This window comes from Elephas maximus, chromosome 7, assembly GCF_024166365.1.
Source record: "Elephas maximus indicus isolate mEleMax1 chromosome 7, mEleMax1 primary haplotype, whole genome shotgun sequence".
NCBI classification, from domain to species: domain Eukaryota; kingdom Metazoa; phylum Chordata; class Mammalia; order Proboscidea; family Elephantidae; genus Elephas; species Elephas maximus.
Genome location: NC_064825.1, coordinates 88740902 through 88763795, shown reverse-complemented (window position 1 = coordinate 88763795; position 22894 = coordinate 88740902). Strand labels below are relative to the sequence as shown.

Here is a 22894-nt window from a genome sequence, read left to right as displayed (position 1 = left end):
CTTGGATCCACAATCAGTGCCCATGGAAGCAGCAGTCAAGAAATCAAACAATGTATTGGATTGGGCAAATGTGCTACAAAAGACTTCTTTGAAGTGTTAAAAAGCAAATATGTCACTTTGAGGACTAAGGTGCACCTGACCCAAACCATGGTGTTTTCAATTGCCTCATATGCATGTGAAAGCTCGACAATGAATAAGGAAGACCGAAGAAGAATTGATGCCTCTGAATTATGGTGCTGGTGAAGAATACTGAATAAACCATGGACTGCCAGAAAAAGGAACTAATCTGTCTTGGAAGGGAAACAGCCAGAATGCTGTTTAGAATCAAGAATGGTGAGACTTCATTTCACATACTTTGGACATGTTATGAGGAGGAACTTGTCCCTAGAGAAGGACATCACGCTTGGTAAAGTAGAAGGTCAGTGAAAGAAAGGAAGACCGTCAAGGAGATGGACTGACCCAGTGGCTGCAACAATGGGCTCAAGCATAACAATTCTAAGGATGGCGCAGAACCAGGCAATGTTTCATTCTGTACATAGTGTCGCTAGGAGTTAGAACCAACTGGACAGCACCTAACAAGAGCATACTCATCCAGGTAAGTTATACTTATTTTTTATGGCTAAGTCAGGTGCTCTGTAAATAAGACGAGGTTCACAGACCAAGATCACATCCCCTGTTCCCTGTGTCATGCCCCTGACCCCCAACAGAAGCAGCCCTGCAGGGGGAACTCTCCCACCATCCCCTTAGTCTTAGACTCCCAAAGATTTTTGAGTGCTGTCTCTTAACTTCTCACTCACTCCTGCCATGATTCAGTTTGCAATTAGACCCACGAGGCTGATAGAGTAGAAAGCTGTTTTTTGCCAACCTAGCATCCATTCCCCCTTCTTCTATGACAGCACCACAATTTTCCTTGGGGAACCACCTCTGTCCATGTGGTTTGCACGGGGCTGCCCCTCCCAAAGAGCCAGGAGTGGGCACTGGAGCCCAGCCTGGTTCAGTGGGACCATCCATGTCCTCAGCCACAGTTAATGGTTCCCAAATGAGCACCTGATCCACGTTAATCCAATCAGAGCTCATCCGAAGATTTTTATGAATGACACAAGAGACACTTTGCTTCCATTGGACTGTGAGCAATAAGGATGAGGCAAGCCTGGAGGTGCCAGGGGCCACCCCATGGGGCCTGAGGATGATGCCACCCCAGAGCAAAGCGAGACAAAAAAAAACAAAAAAAGAACTTCATAAAGAAATCATTTAAGCAACTGCATCTCATTGTGCCTGAAGTAAATGAACTCTGAATGTTTTAGTTACAAGTCAACAGCTTCCTCTTTTTGGATTCTGTCACATGCCACCAAGAAAGTCCTAATTGACCTGACTGTAGTCTAGCCCCTAAAACCAACGCCATTTAAGTAAAAACAAAAAAAGAAAGTCACTATTTCATGGACTCTCTGATCAATTAAATATTTACATGGTCTTATTTTTTTATTTTGCAAAGGACTTAAGGTGCCTCACAAATTATATTTAATACAATAAAATGGGAAGTTACTAACTACAACACTGGATCCTGAAAAAAACTAATGAAAGGCAACCCAGGGGGTTCATTACCATGTAGTTATCTATGGGTGATATTAGGGCCGTAGAAGGTTAATAAATCCAGGCAACAAGTTTGGCTGTGGGCTCCCTATCAGCCAAAGCAAAAACGGAAGCAGGATTAGTAAAAACAATCCACACAATTACCCATTTGTTTCAAGAGATGTTTCAATGGGTATAATTAAGTAATAAATTTATTTAGGTGCAATTTTCAAATCACCTGTTGTGGTCATTTCCAGGGAAGGCATGTTAGTTGCTTTTTGTTTCATCTAATGACCCAAGACTACCACACAGCAAAACAAGAGAGGTTTCTCAAGGCCAAGGGCAGCTTATTTATCTTGGTGTCCCTCCCAATGCCTGATAAATAGCAGGTGCTCAAGAAGACTGAGCTTCCTAAATACAATTAGAGGGTATGCTCTGCTGCCAAGCTCTAACTAGGCTCATGGACTTGTGGGGATCACAGATCGAATCGGGAAGAAAAAGAGTTCTCACAGAGCACTGAGTCATACTCCTTACATAAATCTTAAGTCGGTGACATATTTTTAGATCTCAGTCTAATATGAACCAAACCATAATGAGATACTTCCATACACACTTTGGATGAATCTAGAAAAGGAAAGCTGCACATTCAAATTTAATTGTATGCTTTCTACATTATACTGGCTTTTCAGATAATTCATTTATGCTAAATGTCAATTTCAGAACCTCTGGGTTTAACTATAAAGGCTTGAGATCTGTAGTCAAAACAGGGACATTGGATAGTACAGTTAATGAGAGAAATTGGGAGCTGGATGGATTTCATTAATAAGCATCTGTCTTTGGTGAGATAATAAAATTGCAAAAAAAAAAGGGTCTGAGAAAAGCTTTTGATGGTGTGTATGCTGTTAATCAAGGAAGCTCAAATATATATAGTGCACCAGGGATAGAATTTCCCTGGGAAAGAGTTCACGTGTTTGTCAAAAGTTTCATCAAGGACCCCATTTCTACATCGCTCTGACACTGGGATAGCATAGTAGCTAAGGCTATAGGTTCTTGGCTTGTTCCATTCTTCTAAGTTCCATGCCAAGTTCCAATGTTCCAAGTACTTCTTCCATTCTTTATCAATTGTGTGGCCTTCTGGAAGTTTCTTAACCTCTCTCGTTTCCTTCTTCTGAAGGACGTCTTAAGCATTACGTAGCAAAACATTTGTAAAACGCTTAGCACTGTTCCTGGCATATAATAAGCTCTCAATATAAAAAGAGAGAAAGTGTGTGTGTGTGTGTGTGTGTGTGTGTGTATTTAAACTAAAGTAATGGTCCACATGGGTGTCTGGAGTATAACCCAATGCAAATCGCAGAATAGGCGAATCTTGGTGAGTAAGCAGTTTAGAACTGATTCATTTTATATTAGACATTTGACATAACTTATATTAAAAAAAAAAAAAAAACCACTGCTGTCGAGTTGATTCTGACTCATAGCGACCCTATAGGACAGGGCAGAACTGCCCTATAGAGTTTCCAGGGAGCACCTGGTGGATTCGAACTGCCAACCTTTTGGTTAGTAGCCGTAGCACTTAATCTACACAACTAGCGTTTCCATATATTACATAGTGCCTTAGTTACCTAGTGCTGCTATAATAGAAATGCTACAAGTGGATGGCTTTAACAAAGAGAAATTTTTTCTCACAGTCTAGTAGGCTAGGAATTCAAATTCAGGGCATTCACACTAGGGGAGGCTTTCTCTCTCTGTCCATTCTGGTGGAAGGTCCTTGTCATTAATTTTCTTTTGATCTAGGAGCTTCTCCTTGAAAGAACCCCGGGTCCAACGGGCGCACTCTGTTCCTGGTGCTGCCTTCTTGGTGGTATGAGGTCCCCATGTCTTTCTGCTCACTTCTCTCTTTTATATCTCAAAAGAGATTGGCTCAAGATACAATCCAGTCTTGTAAATTGAGTCCTGCCTTGTTAACATAACTGCTGCTAATCCCATCTCATCAACACCATAGAGACAGGATTTACAACACATAGGAAAATCACATCAGATGACAAAATGGTGGACAGTCACACAATACTGGGAATCATGGCCTAGCCAAATTGATACACATATTTTTGGGGAACACGATTCAAGCTATGACACATAATATATTCTAGTTCAATTTTTTAAAATAATAAATGTATTGGAAAGGAAAGAGGAAGCACCATATGGGAAAATATATGTAAAATCCCAAGCCTCAGGAAGTACAGAATGACAGCATCCCCAGCTGTGACAGCCATACCCCAGACATCCTCACCAGTGTCATGATCAACTCAACTCAGTGGCATCAAAGTGGCACCTTCTCCTGTCTACATCACATGCCCCAAGTACAAAGTTACATTTAAAAAGGCAGCTTTGAAATGGGGGGCCCAAGTAACTTCTCGCCAGCATGGGCCATAGGATCAGCCTCTGTCAACAGCACAACCTGAGCACTCTCTTCCTCACCTGAATTGCCAAGTTGCTTTTGGTATTCAGGACCTTCCTCTCGGCATCCTGGAACGCCTTCTGCAGCCTCTGTTCCATTGTCTGGGCAAACCTGCAGGACTGTATGTTGTCTGACTGACTCACAAACTGCAGCACTAGAATAAGAGGTATAAATCAAAGGAAGCAACAGCAAAGCTCCACGTCTTAGTTCCTTGAATTTACTAGTGGACATGATATAAAACAGCATGATTTTAGATTAGGGACATCAGGCAAATGAACAATAAGGCCAGACAAGGTTTGACTGTAGTTTTGAAAGTGGCTCTTAAAATGATTGATAACATCCAAGAATTAAAAGCACGATTGAATCTGAGACTCCCTCCAACGCAAAGGATTTTGTGATTTCATTTGGTTGGAATATGTACGCATCTGCTCAAAGACCAAGAAAAGACTAACCTAAGAGATTATGCCTTCTATTTCCTTGGAAGAGGAAAAAAATCAACTGACCTTCATTATTAAGTTGAGTCTTTCAATTTCAATGCTTTCCCCACTCTTATGGTTTATAAACTTTGCAGATCAGGATCATGAGGCAGCTTAAAAGAAAAAAATGACTCCAAGGTGCTAACGAAATTAGAGATTCTAATTCAGTGGCATATGGAATCCATTGCTGTAAACTACAGATTTTTATTGACACTCAACTCTTACTAGTGTCCACTGGTAATACAGAAAAAAACATAGTACTTGTTACTCACAAATGATATAAATTAGCAAAAAAGGCTCCTGTGATGGGACATTTCTGATGAATACAGGGCTGGAAAAATTTAGGCTGATGTGGAGGGAACTCAGGCATTTGATTAGCAGGGACCTTTGAGGAAGATACTTAAGAACTTTAAAAGATGATTGACCACCTGACAATGGAATTTTTAGACAGGCATCCTCTTGGTACCTCCCGGATCCCAGAACAGATATGAAGTCTTTCCTTCTGAGTTTATTGGTTGCCATCGAGTCAATTCCAACCCATGGCAACCCCATGTGTGTCAGGGAAGAGCTGTACTTCATAGGGTTATCGATGCCTGATGTTTTCTGAAGTAGATCATCATGACTTTCTTCTAAGGTACCTCTGGATGGACTCAAACCTCCAACCTTTTGGTTAGCAGCTGGATGTGTTTGCACCATCCAGAGACTCCTTCCTTCTGAGTTACTTGCCTGTTTTTAGCTGGAAGTAGCCTGCAGGCTCAGGATTCCACGGGGAGGCAAGTACTGCCACAGACTGCAAGTTTGGGGTGTGTTGCTTCAGATCTGCAGTGACATTGCTGATGCCATAAACACCCAGCATTTCGACAATTACTGAAGGCAGGTACACCAGCCTCCCCTTGGTAGCATAATAACCAACTGTGACATTGTGAGAATACTCCAGAATGTCCACCTACAAAACAAATGGACCCACAGAACTCATTGTTTATTTCCACAGTACTTTAGGTTCTTCTTGGAGTTTCTTAGGATCACAACGGTTACGTAGCGTGGCTGGGGAATAGAATGTTCTTATTCAACAAATACTCTAACAATCCTATAAAGCATACATGGATTGCCAAGTCTCAAGGTATCAGAATACAACAAAATATAATTTTCATCAAACCTACATGGACTAGAATTAAATCTGTATTTTTTTATTCCTTCAGTGTTTCAGTAGAATCCTATAAACAACAATTATTACCAAAAAGGCAAAGAAAGGAAGTGACAGACAAAACACATTTCCAGGGAATGGAATTCAGGGGAAAACAGTTTTATTATCTTTCTCTTAGTTTATGAAAATTAACAGGTAGAAATGATAGATTAAGTGGGGTACCTTCAGGATGGGTCAGGAAGTTGCTGTTAGGTGCCACCGAGTCAATTTCAACTCATAGCAACCTCATTTGACAGAGTAGAACTGCCCCGTAGGGTTTTCTAGGCTGTAAACTTTACACTGGTGGCGCAGTGGTTAAGCACTTGGCTGCTAACTGGGAGGTTGGTGGTTCAAACCCACCAGCCACTCTGCAGGAGAAAGATGTGGCAATCGGCTTCCGTAAAGATTACAGCCTTGGCGTCTGGGGTCTTAAAAGCTTGCTAGCGGCCATCTAAGATGCATCAATTGGTCCCAACCCACTTGGAGCAAAGGAGAATGAAGAACACCAAAGATACAAGGAAAACATCAGACTGAGAGACTAAAGGTCCACATAAACCAGAGACTCCATCAGCCTGAGACCAGGAGAACTAGATGGTGCTGAGATACCACCAGTGAGCGCCCTGACAGGGAACACAACACAGAGCCCCTGACAGAGCAGCAGAAAAGTGTGGAGCAGAACTCAAATTCACTTAAAAAGACCAGACTTAATGGTCTGACTGAGACTGGAGGAACCCCCAAAGTCACGGACCCTGGACACTCTGTTAATTCAGAACTAAAATCATTCCCCAAGCTCACTCTTCAGAAAAAGGTTAGACTGAACTATAAAACATAAAATAATGCTCGTGAAGAGTGTGCTCCTTACAAAAAAAGACCAGACTTACTGGCCTGAGAGAGACTAGAGAAACCTGAGTGTATGGCCCCCCGGACACCCATTTAGCTCAGTAATGAAGTCACTCCTGAGGTTCACCCTTCAGCCAAAGGTTAGACAGGCTCATAAAACAAAATGAGACTAAAGGGGCAAAGCAGCCCAGGGTCAAGGACTAGAAGTCAGGAGGAGACAGGAAAGCTGGTAATAGGGAATCCAAGGTTGAGAAAGGAGAGTATTGATATGTCGTGGGGTTGGTAACCAATGTCATATAACAATATGTGTACTAACTATTTAATGAGAAGCTAGTTCGTCCTGTAAGCCTTCATCTAAAGTAAGAAAAAAAAAAGATATATATGTATATATTAAAAAAAAAAAAGTGTGCTTCTTAGTGCAAGCAGATATATAAGAGACTAAATGGGCGGCTCCTGTCTGCAGGCAGGGTGAGAAGGCAGGAAGGGGCAGGAGCTAGCTGGAGGGACACGGGAAACCCAAGGTGGAAAGGGGGAGTGTGCTGTCACATTATACAGATTGCAGCTAGTGTCACATAACAATATGTGTATAAATTTTTGTATGAGAAATTAACTTGAGCCGTAAGCTTTCACCTAAAGCACACACAAAAAATTACTGCCTTGGAAACCCTGTGGGGCTGTTCAACTCTGTCCACAGGATTACTAGAGTTGGAATCGACTCTATGGCAAGAGGTTTTTTAATCTTTACAGGTGCAGATCACCAGGTCTTTCCACCACTGAGTCACTGGGTAGATTTGAATCAACAGCCTTTTGGTTAGCAGCCAAGCACTTAACCACTGCTCCACCAGGGCTGAGCTGAGAGATGAGTCACTCAGACTTGACTCCATCTCACATTTCCTTGACCTGTAAACTGGTTCAAGACCAAGGCAGGGATGAGCCAGAGAGTCTCTCTTACAGCTGAGAGTTCTAAGGGACACTGGTGATCTGAGCTCTTTTCCGGCCCAAATGGATGATTTTGAGGCTTTGGGTTTTATTCTTACCTTACTTTGTTTACTTTGTATTTTATATAAACAATTCAGGGTGTTTTTTAACACCAGCCTTTCCCTGCTTATGCCTGCATCATCCTAAGTAGTGTCGTGTATTTTCCAAAGAAGCCAAGACGACAGATCCTGTGACAGGATGGGTGGGTCTTTGGTTCTTCCACATTGTGTGTCCCCATCACTTTGTTTCTGTAAGATGGTGTTAGAGATGATTTTAGGTGAAACAAGAGATACTTCTGGAAAGAACATGGCCACATCACTTGTTGTTGTTGTTGTCAGGTGCCGTTGAGTCGGCTCCGACTCATGGCTACTGTATGCACAAAAGAACGAAACACTGCCCTGTCCTGAGCCATCCTTACAATCGTTGTTATGCTTGAGCTCATTGTTGCAGCCACTGTGTCAATCCACCTTGTTAAGGGTCTTCCTCTTTTCTGCTGACCCTGTACTCTGCCAAGCATGATGTCCTTCTCCAGGGACCGATCCCTCCTGACAACATGTCCAAAGTATGTAAGACCCAGTCTCGCCATCCTTGCTTCTAAGGAGCATTCTGGTTGTACTTCTTCCAAGACAGATTTGTTCGTTCTTTTGGCAGTCCATGGTATATTCAATATTCTTCGCCAACACCACAATTCAAAGGCGCCAATTCTTCTTCGGTCTTCCTTGTTCATTGTCCAGCTTTCACATGCATATGAAGTGATTGAAAATACCATGGCTTCGGTCAGGCGCACCTTAGTCTTCAAGATGACATCTTTGCTCTTCAACACTTTAAAGAGGTCCTTTGCAGCAGATTTACCCAATGCAATGCGTCTTTTGATTTCTTGACTGCTGCTTCCATGGCTGTTGATTGTGGATCCAAGTAAAATGAAATCCTTGACAACTTCAATCTTTTCTCCGTTTATCATGATGTTGCTCATTGGTCCAGCTGCGAGGATTTTTGTTTTCTTTATGTTGAGGTGCAATCCATACTGAAGGCTGTGGTCTCTGATCTTCATTAGTAAGCGCTTCAAGTTCTCTTCACTTTTAGCAAGCAAGGTTGTGTCACCTGCATAACGCAGGTTGTTAATGAGTCTTCCTCCAATCCTGATGCCCCGTTCTTCTTCATATAGTCCAGCTTCTCGGATTATTTGCTCAGCATACAGACTGAATAGGTATGGTGAAAGAATACAACCCTGACGCACCCCTTTCCTGACTTTAAACCATTCAGTATCCCCTTGTTCTGTCTGAACAACTGCCTCTTGATCTATGTAAAGGTTCCTCATGAGCACAATTAAGTGTTCCGGAATTCCCATTCTTCACGATGTTATCCATAAATTGTTACGATCCACACAGTCGAATGCCTTTGCATAGTCAATAAAACAAGAGTAAACATCATTCTGGTATTCTCTGCTTTCAGCCAGGATCCATCTGACATCAGCAGTGATATCTCTGGTTCCACGTCCTCTTCTGAAACCAGCCTGAAATTCTGGGAGTTTCCTGTCGATATACTGCAGCAGCCGTTTTTGAATGGTCTTCAGCAAAATTTTACTTGCGTGTGATATTAACGATATTGTTCTACAATTCCACATTCGGTTGGATCACCTTTCTTGGGAATAGGCATAAATATGGATCTCTTCCAGGCAGTTGGCCAAGAAGCTGTCTTCCATATTTCTTGGCATAGACGAGTGAGCACCTCCAGCGCTGCATCCATTTGTTGAAACATCTCAATTGATATTCCAACAATTCCTGGAGCCTTGTTTTTTGCCAATGCCTTCAGAGCAGCTTGGACTTCTTCCAACAATATCATTAATATCACATGCAAGCAAAATTCACAAGCAAAATTCCTGATCATATGCCACTTCTCAAAATGGTTGAACATCAACTAATTCTTTTTGGTGTAATGACTCTGTGTATTCCTTACATCTTCTTTTGACGCTTCCTGAATAGTTTAATATTTTCCCCAAAGAATCCTTCACTATTGCAATTCGAGGCTTGAATTTTTTCTTCGGTTCTTTCAGCTTGAGAAATGCTGAGCGTGTTCTTCCCTTTTAGTTTTCTATCTCCAGCTCTTTGCGCATGTCATTATAATACTTTACTTTGTCTTCTTGAGCCGCCCTTTCAAATCTTCTGTTCAGTGCTTTTACTTCATCAATTCTTCCTTTTGCTTTAGCTGCTCGACGCTCAAGAACAAGGTTTAGAGTCTCCTCTGACATCCATCTTGGTCTTTTCTTTCTTTCCTGTCTTTTCAATGACCTCTTGCTTTCTTCATGGATGATGTCCTTGATGTCATTCCACAACTTGTGTGCTCTTTGGTCACCAGTGTTCAATGCGTCAAATCTATTCCTCAGGTGGTCTCTAAATTCAGGTGAGATATACTCAAGGTCATATTTTGGCTCTCATGGACTTGCTCTGATTTTCTTCAGTTTCAGCTTGAACTTGCATATGAGCAATTGATGGTCTGTTCTATAGTCAGCCCCTGGCCTTGTCCTGACTGATGATATTGAGCTTTTCCATCGTCTGTTTTAGTGATAAGAGACGATGGGACACATCACTAAACACTAAATCACCCAGTGAGGTAATTACTCCCTTCTCAATTCTTCTAATTACCCCAAGCAGCAAGTCTCAGTTTGGGATTATTTCCCTTTAACATCTCTTTACCAGTAAAATCTCCCAGCTGCTGTAAAGTCTACTCTGACTCATGGAGACCCATCGTGTGTCACAGTAGAACTGGGTTCCAAAGGATCTCCAGTGGCTGCTTTTTCAGAAGCAGATCGTCAGGCCTTTCTTCTAAGGGATCTCTGGGTGGACTCGAACTTCTAACCTTTTGGAGAGCAGTTCAGTCCATTAGCCATTTGTACCACCAGAGATTCCTTAACACCTCTACAGCCCTTGCCAGTCCTTTAAAAAATAAAATTTAAAAAACAAACTAAAAGGACGCCAGGTTCAGAGGCTTCAGTAGGCAACAATGTCTAGTTTGAATTTTTGTTTTGTTTCCATTATTCTCATTTTTACGATTACCTTTTATTTGTGGCAAATGATCCTGGTTTTCATTTGTGGTGGTAATATCAAATGTCCTTTCAAAAAAAATGTACTTAAGTTTTAAAAAATGAGCCTGTTTGAAAATACTAACACCTACTAATTGTCACCATAGTCCGTGACGACATGCAGAAAAGATAAAAACCATGAAAGTAGTTTGCAAATAATTAAGTTTAGTGAAAATTGTATCCAGCAACCAAGACATTCACATTTTTTAACTTTTAAATACAATTTCTGATGCAGAAACCTTTCACAGAATACATTTCTTTTTTTCATAATTATATAAAAGAGGCTGACAACGGCCCATAAACTATGTACCAAATCTCATGTCTAGTCCTTGGGGGTGGGGGAGGACCACTAGGCTGTATGCAGCTGTAGACCAGAGCATCACAGCAGGAAGCCAGAGCAATAACTTTAGGTGGTACGAAAGGGCACCCACTGACTGCCAATTGCATTTACTGCTTTAATGCTTGGAATCAAACCAAAAGAGTGTAAAGCAAGGCTTCCATCACTTCGGTATGCTATCAAAATTAGCCAGCAGTTGTTAAACAGTACTTGGCATTAAAGTGTTTGCAGGGAAAAGGAAAAAAAAGAAAACTAAAAACAAACAAAAAAATCTGTTTACTTCTCTGTCTGCTTCTGGCAATTTACGCAAAGTTGGACTTGATTTACAAGTCATAATAATTTTAAAATGTCCAGAAATAAATCACTATTTGCAAGGATGAGGAGGACAAAGGAAAAAGCACTGAAATGGTATCTGGAGAATCACACTGAAGATATTACTTTCCCAGATCAACAAGATAATGGGCCAATTTAAAACAGTAAAAACAACAATAACAAAAAGCTAGTTGCTGTTGGCTCTGACTCATGGAGACCCCATGTGTCACAGAGTAGAACTATGCTCCATAGGGTTTTCAAGACTGTGACCTCTTGGAAGCAGATCTCCAGGTTCTTTTTTTTTTCACCTCTGGGTGTGTCTGAATCGTCAGCCTTTCAGTTAGTAGTTGAGTGCTTAACCATTTGTGCCACATTTCCAGGCTTAAAAAGAAAACTATAGACAAAAAGCAATTTGCTTCAATTTTCTGTCTTGAAATTTGACCTTTGTCTCTAGCCACCATGCATTTAGCTATTTGCCAAAATGAAGAGAGATCGTTCTGGCAAGTGTGGTTATGGCACCTGGGAAGGAAGAAAATAACCTAAACACACTCTGGGCCAAGGGGGAGACGCCGTTGGATTATCCTGAGTACAAAGGCAAGGGGCTTACGTGAGCAGAGACATCACTCTGGTGGAAGGCCTTCCGCAATGCCTGTGTGAGCCCTTTAGCCACATTGAGCTTCAAGAATTCACTGCTCTGCAGTCTCCTCTGGGTCAGAAAGAGAACTGTGGGGCAAAACAGAAGCATGGTAATCAGGGTGAGGCAGTGGACATCATCATTAACAAGCCCTCCTCTCCTCCCCAGCCACCACCTTTGGCCCGTTCTCAGCAAAGACGGTGAGCACAGGTCTAATTGGTAAAAGGGTGGGACCTGCTCCCCTTGCCATTGAGTCAATTCCAACTCATAGAGATCTTATAGGAGGGTAGACCTGCCCCATAGAGTTTCCAAGGCTGTAATCTTTATGGAAGTAGACTGCTGCATCTTTCTCTCAAGGAATGGCTGGTGCATTTGAAGCGCTGACCTTTTGGTTAGCAGCCCAGTGCTTAACTGTGTCACCAGAGCTCCTTGAGGGTAGGATGGGGCCCCACTAAAGCTGTAAGGACAGAAGGTCCCAGCCATTTGCATGGCCGTGGAAGAGAAAACAGCACAACCAGGCAGGTACAGGCCCCAGCTCACAAGTGGGGATGGGGATGAGAAGAGGCATTTGGGATTGAACATTGAGGTGCTATGGGAAAGGAAGCCTAGGATGCTGTGGCAGCTCCTAGGAGGAGCATCCTGCCCTGACTTAGGAAGGGCTTGGGGGATCCGGGAAGGTTTCCTGGGGGAGGTGATGTTTCAGTGAGTCCAGATGGATAACTGGAGTAGGCCAGTGGGGAAGGGGTTATCTCCACTCACTCCCAACAGAGGGAACACCAGGTGCAAGGGGAGAGAGGCTCTGTCTTGAGGGCAATGGGGAGTAAAGGGTTTTCAGCAAATGAATGCATTTAGATGGTCCCCAACTACAGAGTGAAGAACAGACTGGAGAGGAGGGAAGTCTGCAGGCAGAGAGATAAATGTGGCAGTCATTGCAGAAATTTAAATGAGTGACAACAATAGCCTGAACTAGGGAAGTGACAGTGGGTATGGAGAGAAGGGGCACTGAGGAGGTAGAATGGAAAGGACGTAGTGATTGAATTGATGTGGCCAGGGTGCAGAGACACGGAGAAGGAGAGAAAGGGGAGAATGTTTGAGAATTCTGGCTCTGGGTGGCCACCTGCCACTCAGAGGGGGAGGGGTGTGAAAAGCCAGATGGTGTAATTTCTTGAGGAATAGAAAAAGATACTGTACTTGGTGCTATGCCTAGTTTCACAGTTTCCGCTTTTAGAATAGGACATGTCTCAAGACATAATTTCATTTAATTCTTTGTAGGATGAGGAGGAAGGCGGGATATGAGCATTCAGCATTGGCATGCTCTTTCACATAACTTCTCTAATGCTTTTTATAGCAAACACCACCACCCTATTAAAAGCGCCCATGCACCTCTAAGCCTGCTTTGCTGCAGCGAGGGGTTGGGGGCTAAACACACAGCACCCAAGGTTTGTTCACAGTTCTAATGATGCCCACCCAATTTTTCCAAGAAGTTTTCCTTTTTAACATTAGAATATGGGGCTCCCACATAGTATACCGTAGCTGTACTTTTAGTATCTGCTGATTGAGAAAATACATGACAAAAAGCCTTTCTAGATTTTGTAGCACCTCCAAAGATTTTGTCTTATACTAGTCACATCATTCATTCATGTGAGACATCATTTATTCACTCTACAGGCAAAACTTGGTGCATAATTGCATATATTTGGTGCATTTGGTGCACTGATCTCAGGAATGGGACCAGGACTCTAGTAGCCATGCCACATAATGAGCTTCCTCTTCTCTGTCACTTGATAAAAAATAGCTTCTCCACCTTGGCACGACTGACTTTTTTGGCTGGAAAAATCTTTGTTGTGGGGGAATGCTCTGTGCATTGTAGGATGTTTAGCAGCATCCCTGGCCTCTACCCATTAGATGCCAGTTGCACCCCACCCCCCGAAGTTTTGACAACCACAAAGACCTCTAGATATTGCCAAAGGTCCCCTGGGGCGCAAAATCACCCTTGGTTGAGAACTAGTGGTCTGAAAGAAAACATAACAATTCTGTTACATCTGAGGCCAGGATGTGCTTGTTGCTTTCAGGTAAAACCAGAGGGACAGTAGACACTTACCTGTCTTCACCAGGAGCTTACTGGACATCTGACACTCCAGGTTGGACACCATTTTACCAGTTGTGACCACTGCAGTGGACACAGCAGGAAGAGCAGCATCTGTGTTTTCTGCCAGCAAAGGTGGCAACCGGGTCGCCTTTACTGAAGCTGTGATGGATGTCAATGCTGCCGTGATTGTCAGTGGGCGTGTGGTGGACACTTTGGGCATCTCTGGGTTGGTGGGGTTTGGAAGGTCCGTGTGCATGGCTTGTGGTTTCCTGGGGAAGTGTGTTGTGGACAATAGGCCAGAGGCACTGCCCATGTTTCCTTGCAGGGCTGTGTGCGTGCTCATGGTGTGTGCTGTCCTTGCAAACATGGAGGTTGGCGTGAATGGGAAGGCAGTATGGATGGCCCCTGGTGTCACCTTCGAGCCAGATGCCGCCTTGCTTGTGATATTTTTTGCTAGAGTGGTGGACAAACTGCTCTTGGCTAATCCTGCGACCACAGCCGAAGGGCTGCTGCCAGTGCCCTTAGCGACCAGGGCTGCAGACAGCACTAGTGGACTTGATTTCCTCAAAAACACCGTGCCTGCTGATGCTGCTGTTGGTTCTGCCTTGAATGACACTGAGGACTCCACTGAAATGAGAGATAAAGCAAAGTTTGTTATTGGGTTGGAATGCACATGTCATGTATTCTGGTGATGAATGGATGCAACTTATGGGCTTGCTAGGGTGAAAAGGCCCTGAGCGCTGAGCTGCATCGCAGTAGGGTGAATTTAAGCAAAACAGCTTTAGGCTTATTAAGGTGATTAACTACAATGAGAAGGCCAGCTTCAGCAAAGCTGTGTTTGGTCATAGGAACACTTAAATTCTGAATACTTTCAAAAAATCAAGGAGGCAGAGGATCAATGACATGACTAGTTGGAGTGTTAACTCATTGCTGAAAGGGTATGTGTGGTCCTTGAGAGTAAACCTAGTTATTTGTGTTGAGCTTGAAGATGCTTTGGCCATGGAAGTGGTCATACCTGTTGGTTGGGTACCAGGAAACAAACTACCTGCATTAGTGGCTGCACCTGTCCATTTCTCGGGGCGTTGAGAAGCCAGCAGTACTTTGGAGGGTGTCCTGAATAAGGCACTGGCTGATACAGGAGGAGATTCAGCAGTAGAGTGATATCTCAGGACACTCTGGAGTGGCGTGGAAACATTGATCCCAAGTGATGGAGAGATGCTGCTGGAAATTTGGTAACTTGTATCTTTTCCATCTGAAAGCATTTCCTGCAAACTAGCTGGAGAAGTTAGACTTGGCAGAGTTGGCAAAAGAGGATGTCTTGGATGGGCACGCAGCTGTAAATGGGGACGAGACCCAGAATGTTGACTTGTGGATGGGTAATCTTCAACCTCAGCTGTTTTGAAGTCTCTGGCATGGTTGTTTTTGCTGGTGGGCCAGAAATTTGTATAGTTTCCAACCACGGTAACATTTGGCTGTTGCACGAGCTGGTTTATGCTTATACTAAGGAATGGATCCTGAACACTAAGGCCTTCTGCTGTCGCTGAAGGCCCAGCGATATCCTTAAAGCCCTGAGGGTTTACTGCACTGGCAGCTGAAGTTAAACCACTGGGAGTAGTAGTCGAAGTTGAACGAGTTTCCCAGCTTGTGGAGTTAGCTGTGTGTCCATTTAAATCATAATCTGCTTGCTGCAGCAAGCCAGATATCACTGATTCTGTGGAAGGGGATCCAATTTCTGTTGAAAAAGAACGCCAGAAAACATCTGTGATTGCTGGCTTTTTCACGTGTCCCATTGTTGAAGAATCATAGATATCAGTGGAAGAGGGAAATGCTGTCGCCTGCTTGGAAGCTGAAGCTGGGAATCCAGAAGAGTCCACAGCAGCTGCATAAGTCTCTGACTTGGTATTGAAAAAGCTAGGAAATGGGGAACTAGTCTGCATGGCTTGTATGGCTGGGATGGTAGGTGAAAGTAATTCTAAAAGAGTGAGATTTGTCCTCAATGCTGTAATGACAGTAGATGAAATAGGATCAGTGCTAAAATCAGAAGTGAATCTGCTTACAGTGTGAAGACTTGAAATCTCTTTACTTGGCAGGGCCTGGGGAGGAACCGTCATATTTGCCTTCTCATTTTCCTTTAAAACAGCTGTCACGCTATCGTCTTTCCTCAGGGGAAATGTCCAAGTGGTGGAAGGAAGATTAGGAGTCTTGCTGAAGAGGTCTGTAGCTGCAGTGACAGGGGACCCACCATCGCCCTCTTCTTGAGGAGTCGGCATATTTGGTACGCTGGGTGCAAAGGGATGATTTTGTGCTGGCTGGAGGAAAGTAAATGTGGAGGTAAAGTCTGCTGTGCCATTTGATGGTGACACATTCCTGTGACTCGTAGTGGTGGAAGGCAGAGATGACACCAAAGAGGAAGAGGCTTGTTCAGCTGTAAGGGTGAGCCCCCTGAAATGCTCTGGAGCTGCTGACAAATGCAGCAGGTGAGCAGGGTCCTTTACAGGGGTGGGGGCAAGCTTTCTGCTGGTCTTTTCTATGCCCACTGATTCTGTGGTCTGGAAAGGTGAAGGCTCAGCATCAGGGGCTGCTGCTGTATTCTTAAGAGTTGGCAAAGGCACCCTATCGTGTGCTTTTTTAGCCACTTCAGCTTTGACTGGCTGCATGAATGCAGGGCTTGAAGCTACTTCCAACTTTGACAATGAGGGTGTCCCACCTGGAAGCCAAAGAAGACTTCCAGGTGCTAGAGGAGGGGAAGACAGATGGGTCAGTTTTGCCATGGGGCTCCAAAACCTAGGTGTGGGTGAGCCTGCTGAGCCGGGACTCTTTGTTGGGGAGGGCTCAGAATATTGCTTTGTTGTAGGTCCGGAGAAACCTAGACGAGGGATGCCTATTAAATCCTGGGTGTTTCTGGATGGAGTATGGTTCATTTCATCAGCAAGTGGGCTTAGGGAGTTAGCTACACTCTGACTTGAGTAGGAGTCAGCTGGAGCTGTCTGAGGGAATAAAGGCACTTTGGTGGGTCGCTCTGCTATCTTAGAAAAGATGATGGAATGAGGTGAGTCAGAAGCCAATGAAGAGGACGAAGGTGGGGGGAGAGGCGGGAGAATGCCTGGCTTTGAAATGGAGGAACCCCCTACTGGTACTGGCCAAGATGAAAGGACAGCACCCAAGGATGTCACCGATGGGACTATGGACAATGGGGAGAGCATGCTGGTGTGAGGCAAACCTGACTCATCGGCTGCTTCTTTTCCCCCGTGAGGTCTTGGTTGGACCAGGGACTTGGTAGAATCCTTGGAAAGCTCAAGGGAGGCGCTGTGTCCACTTCCTTGGTACAGGGAAGAGGAGAAATCCTCGGGAGCCCTAGTTCTGCGGTGTGTCTTGGGTGGAGGTGTTTGGGCGAACTGGAGCAAGCTTGTGTTGTCAGGGGTCAGTCCCGGCACATCCTTGGTCCTGTCCAGTGCTGAGGAAAACTTGACTTCTGAGAAAGGCCATGTTGGTGAAATTGGTAACAACTTCTGGTGAGGAAATGACTCCGGGGTTGGGGTGACATTTATCTGCAGATTGTCTATTCCTGTGAAACAAAGTATCAGGTAGTCAGGTAATGGATGGTCATCAAGTGCCTGCTGTGGTCAGGTGCTGGAGGTAAGAAGTGGACAAGACTGGTGCTGCCTGGACCTCACAAAGCTTCCACTCCATCACAGAAGACTCATTAACCAAATTCAAATAGTGAATTAAGTAACTGCAAATATGCAAAGTGCTACAGCTAACTTACTGGGTAAGGTTGGCGGGAAGTTGCCTCTGATGAAGTGACAAATAAATGCTTGGAAAATATTTATATAATTTTTTTTTTCTGTACCACCTGTGAGGCTTGGATTCTGAAAACCACAGCTTAGAAAATCAAAGATGAATGTGGCTACCTGACATGGCCGATGACACCAAAATAAACCTCGTCCAAGAGCCCAAAATGTAATCCTAAAGGAAAACCATATCTGAGCACAAATCCTGCTCTAGGAACCCAAGGCATTTCAAGCAGAAGCTCTGAGGTTGCTTATGTTTGGAAAGATTGCACCAATGAGACAAATTTATTTCTGTGGATTTAGAAGGATTCCTGATACTATTGTTCATGTTATGTCAAATAGCAAAGGGAATTTCTTTCAGATTACACCCTCAAAGTTATTCACAACCAATCTTCTACCAAAGACACCTCCCACCAGGCCTGGTGTCACTACAAGCACCTGAAGAGATTGAAACGGTCAGCGCAGATGTGCGAAACCACAGGTAGAAAGACAAAGAAACATGCAGGGCACAAAATGGTAACATCCACAGTAAAGGAAGAAGGAAATAATCTACCAGAAAGCTAGGAATTTCACACACGAAGAGAAAGGACAGGCTTGATGATTCTCCAGTCCCCTTCTCCATGTTTCTGATGACCCCAGAGGTGGTTAAGTGCTCTTAAATAATTTTTCTTTATTCTTTTATTATTTTTTTTAAATTTTATTTATTTTGTTGTTGCTGTTGAGAATACATGCAACAAAACATATATCAATTCAACAGTTCCCACATGTACAATTCAGTGACATTGATTATGTTCTCCAAGTTGTGCAACCATTCTCACCCACCTTTTATGAGTTGTTTTTCCCACATTAATATAAACTCGCTCCCTCCGAATGTTCCCGTCTAATCTTTCAAGTTGCTGTTGTCAATTTGATCCCATATAGACAGTTTTTAAAAGAGCATAATCCTCACGGCAGGCATTTTTTATTAGTTAAGCTAAACCATTGTTTGGTTTTAAGAAGACTTGACAGGACATTTTTGGTTTAAGATTTAACAATTATCTGAGGGCAGGAGGTGGGGACAAGATGGCAGAGTAGTCATACGCTTCCTATGGTCCCTCTTACAACAAAGGCCAGGAAAAAAAAAGGGAATCGATTATATATGACAATCTAGGAGCCCTGAACAACAAAGATAAAGTTGAGGTGTTGGACTGAGCAGCAGGGGGCGGGAGAGACAGTTCAGAAGCAGTAAGGATTTGCCAGACCTGATCTGGCCAGCACCCGCACTCTGCAGGCTGGATTGGCCGGCTTGCATGGGTTGAGGGAAGCAGTAGCACTTGAGATGCATTTTCCACACTGGTTGAAACTGAGCAGTGAAGAGACTGCACAAGCCTCTAGAGCCAGAGAGAAGTAGCATTGACTCCGTGAAAGTTAAATGCGAGCATCTAAGCTATGTCGCGGATCAAAAAACCCTTCTTCCCTCTGGGAAGTACCTCTCTTCCATTTACCTGCCCTTTCCCTGCTCTGCTCTGGTCGTGGTCTGTCCCGCTTCAGTGATTGCCATGCCCCCTGGGCCAGAGGTAGGACCCATCTTGCACTCTGAGCAATTCTCCTGGCTTTGGAGAGGGAACAAATTAATAAACAGGAAAAAATCATCTGCCAGCTCCCCTAAGCCAGGACTCAGAGGAGGCAGAGCCCCTTTGTCTAGGCATAGGCATAGGGGTCCACAGACTTTGAATGCCTTTCACCCCTGCCTAGATCTGTGTGGGCCCATTTCAACAGTGTACACCCTCATTAGCACTGTATTGTTGTTGATAGGTGCCATCAAGTCGGTTCCAACTCATAGCAACCCTATGTATAACAGAACAACATACTGCTTGGCCCTGTGTCATGCCCACAATTGTTATGCTTGAGCCCATTTTGCAGCCACTGTGACAATCCATCTCACTGAAGGTCTTCCTCTTTTTCGTTGACACTGTACTTTATCAAGCATGATGTCCTTCTCCATTGGCACAGTACAACAGTGTATATACCTGAAGCCTATTTCAACTGCAACAGCTAAGAGGGAGTGACAGATTCATGACATTTGACACCACCCGTTAAGCAGGGTCCTCACCTACCCACATCAGGGACCTGAGGACTGGTGACTCCACCCACTCCACCTAGCTACCCATGACAGGAGTCCAAGAATAAGTGGTGTCTCCCAGTCCTTACAGCCAACAGCATTGGGTGCTCAAAGTCTGGCTGCAAAACCCACCCACCTACGTGCTCTAGGGAACAGGGACACACCTTCCACCCAGGCACTCAGGGTCAGCTATCAGCTCCCTTCCTTGCTCAGCACATAACCCCCTACTTCAGCCAGATACCTGTTCCTACTAAATCACCCCTATGTAGCCATGCCTGTCTACGGCTGTAGGTGAGAGTCTGCACCACACACTTGGTGACCGACAACTTGGACACCTGAGCTGAATCCACACAAGAAAAGTAAACGGACTTCTGGGCTCACATACCTAGTAACAGCTCTAACCACTTGGTAACAGGATGTGAGAGCTTCAAAGACGCCAATAGTCAAATTAGCTCACACAGCCTATTTGGGCATATCAAAACAAAACAAAACAAGACAAGAAGCTAGGACACTAAGCAAACATAAAATAAATAAATATAATAACTTATTGATGGCTCAGAGACAATGGTCAATATCAAATCACATAAAGAAGCAGACCATGATGGCTTCAGCAAGTAACCAAAACAAAGAACCAAGAAACCTCCCAGAGAAAGACAAGGTCTTGAAATTACTGGAGGTAGAATTCAAAAGATTAATATAGAGAGTTCTTCAAGAGATCAGGAAGGAGATCAGGCAAAACATACAACAAGCCAAGGAACACATGGACAAAGCAACAGAGGAACTTAAGAAGGTTATTCAAGGGCATAATGACAAATTTAACAGGTTGCAGGAATCCATAGAGAGACAGCAAACAGAAATCCAAAAGATTAACAATAAAATATCAGAATTAGACAACTCAATAGAAAGTCATAGGAGCAGAATTGAGGCAATGGAAGTCAGAGTTAGTGAGATTGAAGATAAAGCACTCGATACCAATTATTTGAGGAAAAATCAGATAAAAAATTAAAAAAAAAAAAAGAAGAAACCCTAAGAATTATGTGGGACTCTATCAAGAGGAATAACCTACGAGTGACTGGAGTACCAGAATGGGGTGGGGTGTGTGTGTGGTGGGAACAGAAAATACAGCGAGAACTGTTGAAGATTTGTTGGCAGAAAACTTTCCTGATACTGTGAAAAACGAGACGATATCTATCCAAGAAGGTCATCAAACACCACACAGGGTAGATCCCAAAAGAAAGTCACCAAGACATATTATAATCAAACTTCCCAAAACCAAAGATAAAGAGAATTTTAAGAGCAGCTAGGGATAAATGAAGAGTCATCTACACAGGAGAGTCAATAAGACTAAGCTGTGACTACTCAGGAGAAACTATGCAGGCAAGAAGGCAATGGGATGGCATATATAAAGACTTGAAAGGAAAAAAATTGCCAGCCAAGAACTATATATCCAACAAAACTGTCTCTCAGATATGATGGTGAAATTAGGGCATTTCCAGATAAACAGAATTTAAAGGAATTTGTAAAAATCAAACCAAAATTGCAAGAAATACTAAAGGGAGTCCTCCAATTAGAAAATTAATAACATCAGATAAGAACCCACGACTAGAACACAGGACAGAACAACCAGCTATCAACCCAGATAGGGAAGTCACAAAAATAAATCAAAGCTAAAACACTGAAAATACGGAAACAGAGACATCAATATGTAAAAGACGACAACATTAAAACAAAAGAGAGGGACTAAATAACGTAGTCATAGAACTTTCATATGAAGAGAAGTCAAGGCAATATGAAGAAATAAAAGATTAGTTTAAACTTAGAAAAACAGAAGTAAATATTAAGGTAACCACAAAGGAAACTAATGATCCTACATGTCAAAATAAAAAAGAAAAACATAAAGACTCAGCAAATACAAAATCAACAACAATGAAAATACATAAAGAAAAACTACTCAGCACAGAAAACTAAATGAAAGAAACTCTACAACACACAAAAAAATACATCAAAATGACAGCACTAAACTTGGTGGACATAAACAGACTAAATGTACCAATAAAGAGACAGAGAGTGGCAGAATGGATTAAAAAAAACACTATTTAGTTCAAGTAGACACGAGACTATGTGCGCAACACCTGTCTGGAGGCGAGATGAGAAGGAAGAGGGGGACAGGAGCTGGTTGAATGAACACAGAGAATACTGGGTGGAGAGGAAGAATGTGCTATCTCATTAAGGGGAGAGCAGCTAGGAGTACGTAGCAAGGTGTATAACTTTTCATATGAGAGACTTTATTTGTAAACTTTCACTTAAAGCACAATAATTAAATTAACTAAAAAAAATGATCTATCTACATTCTGCCTACAAGTAACATACTTTAGACTCAAAGACACAAACTAAAACTCAAAGGATAGAAAAAACACATCAAGCAAACACCAATCAAAAAGCAGCAGGAGTGGCAATATTAATCTCTGTGAAACAGACTTTAAAGCAAAATCCACCACAAAGGCTAAGGAAGGACACTACGTAATGATTAAAGGGTCAATACATCAGGAAGACATAGCCATAACAAATATTTACCCACCCAATGACAGGGTTCCAAAATACATAAAACAAACTCTAACAGCATTGAAAAGAGAAACAGTTCCACAATAATAGTAGAAGACTTCCACACACCACTTTTGGTGAAGGATAGAACATCCGGAAAGAAGCTCAATAAAGACATGGAAGATCTAAACGCTACAATCAACCAACTTAACCTCATAGACATATACAGAGCACTCCACTCAACAGCTGCCATGTGTACTTTCTTTTCCAACACATGGAATGTTCCCAGAATAGTCCACATACTAGGCCACAAAGCAAGCTTTAACAGAGCCCCAAAACACAGAAATACTACAAAGCATCTTTTCTGACTCTAAAGCCATAAAAGTAGAAATCAACAACAGAAAAGGCAAGGGAAAAAAGTTAAATGCATGGAAACTGAACAACACCTTGCTCAAAAACTACTGGGTTATAGAAATCAAGAACGGAATACAGAAATTCACAGAATCAAATGA

General features: G+C 43.0%; 1 protein-coding gene across 2 annotated transcripts in view; it reads right to left on the bottom strand.

The window, feature by feature from the left end:
- KIAA1549L (KIAA1549 like) overlaps positions 1–22894 on the bottom strand; it is a 326239-nt gene that overhangs the window by 118714 nt on the left and 184631 nt on the right. For both annotated transcript variants that reach the window (XM_049890866.1, XM_049890867.1), the window contains exons 2-6: positions 14995–17514; positions 13962–14576; positions 11834–11949; positions 5224–5443; positions 4042–4175 (exon numbers count right to left, since the gene is read on the bottom strand). In XM_049890866.1, the coding sequence (XP_049746823.1) occupies positions 4042–4175; positions 5224–5443; positions 11834–11949; positions 13962–14576; positions 14995–17514 (3605 nt within the window). The remainder of the gene's footprint in view (positions 1–4041; positions 4176–5223; positions 5444–11833; positions 11950–13961; positions 14577–14994; positions 17515–22894) is intronic.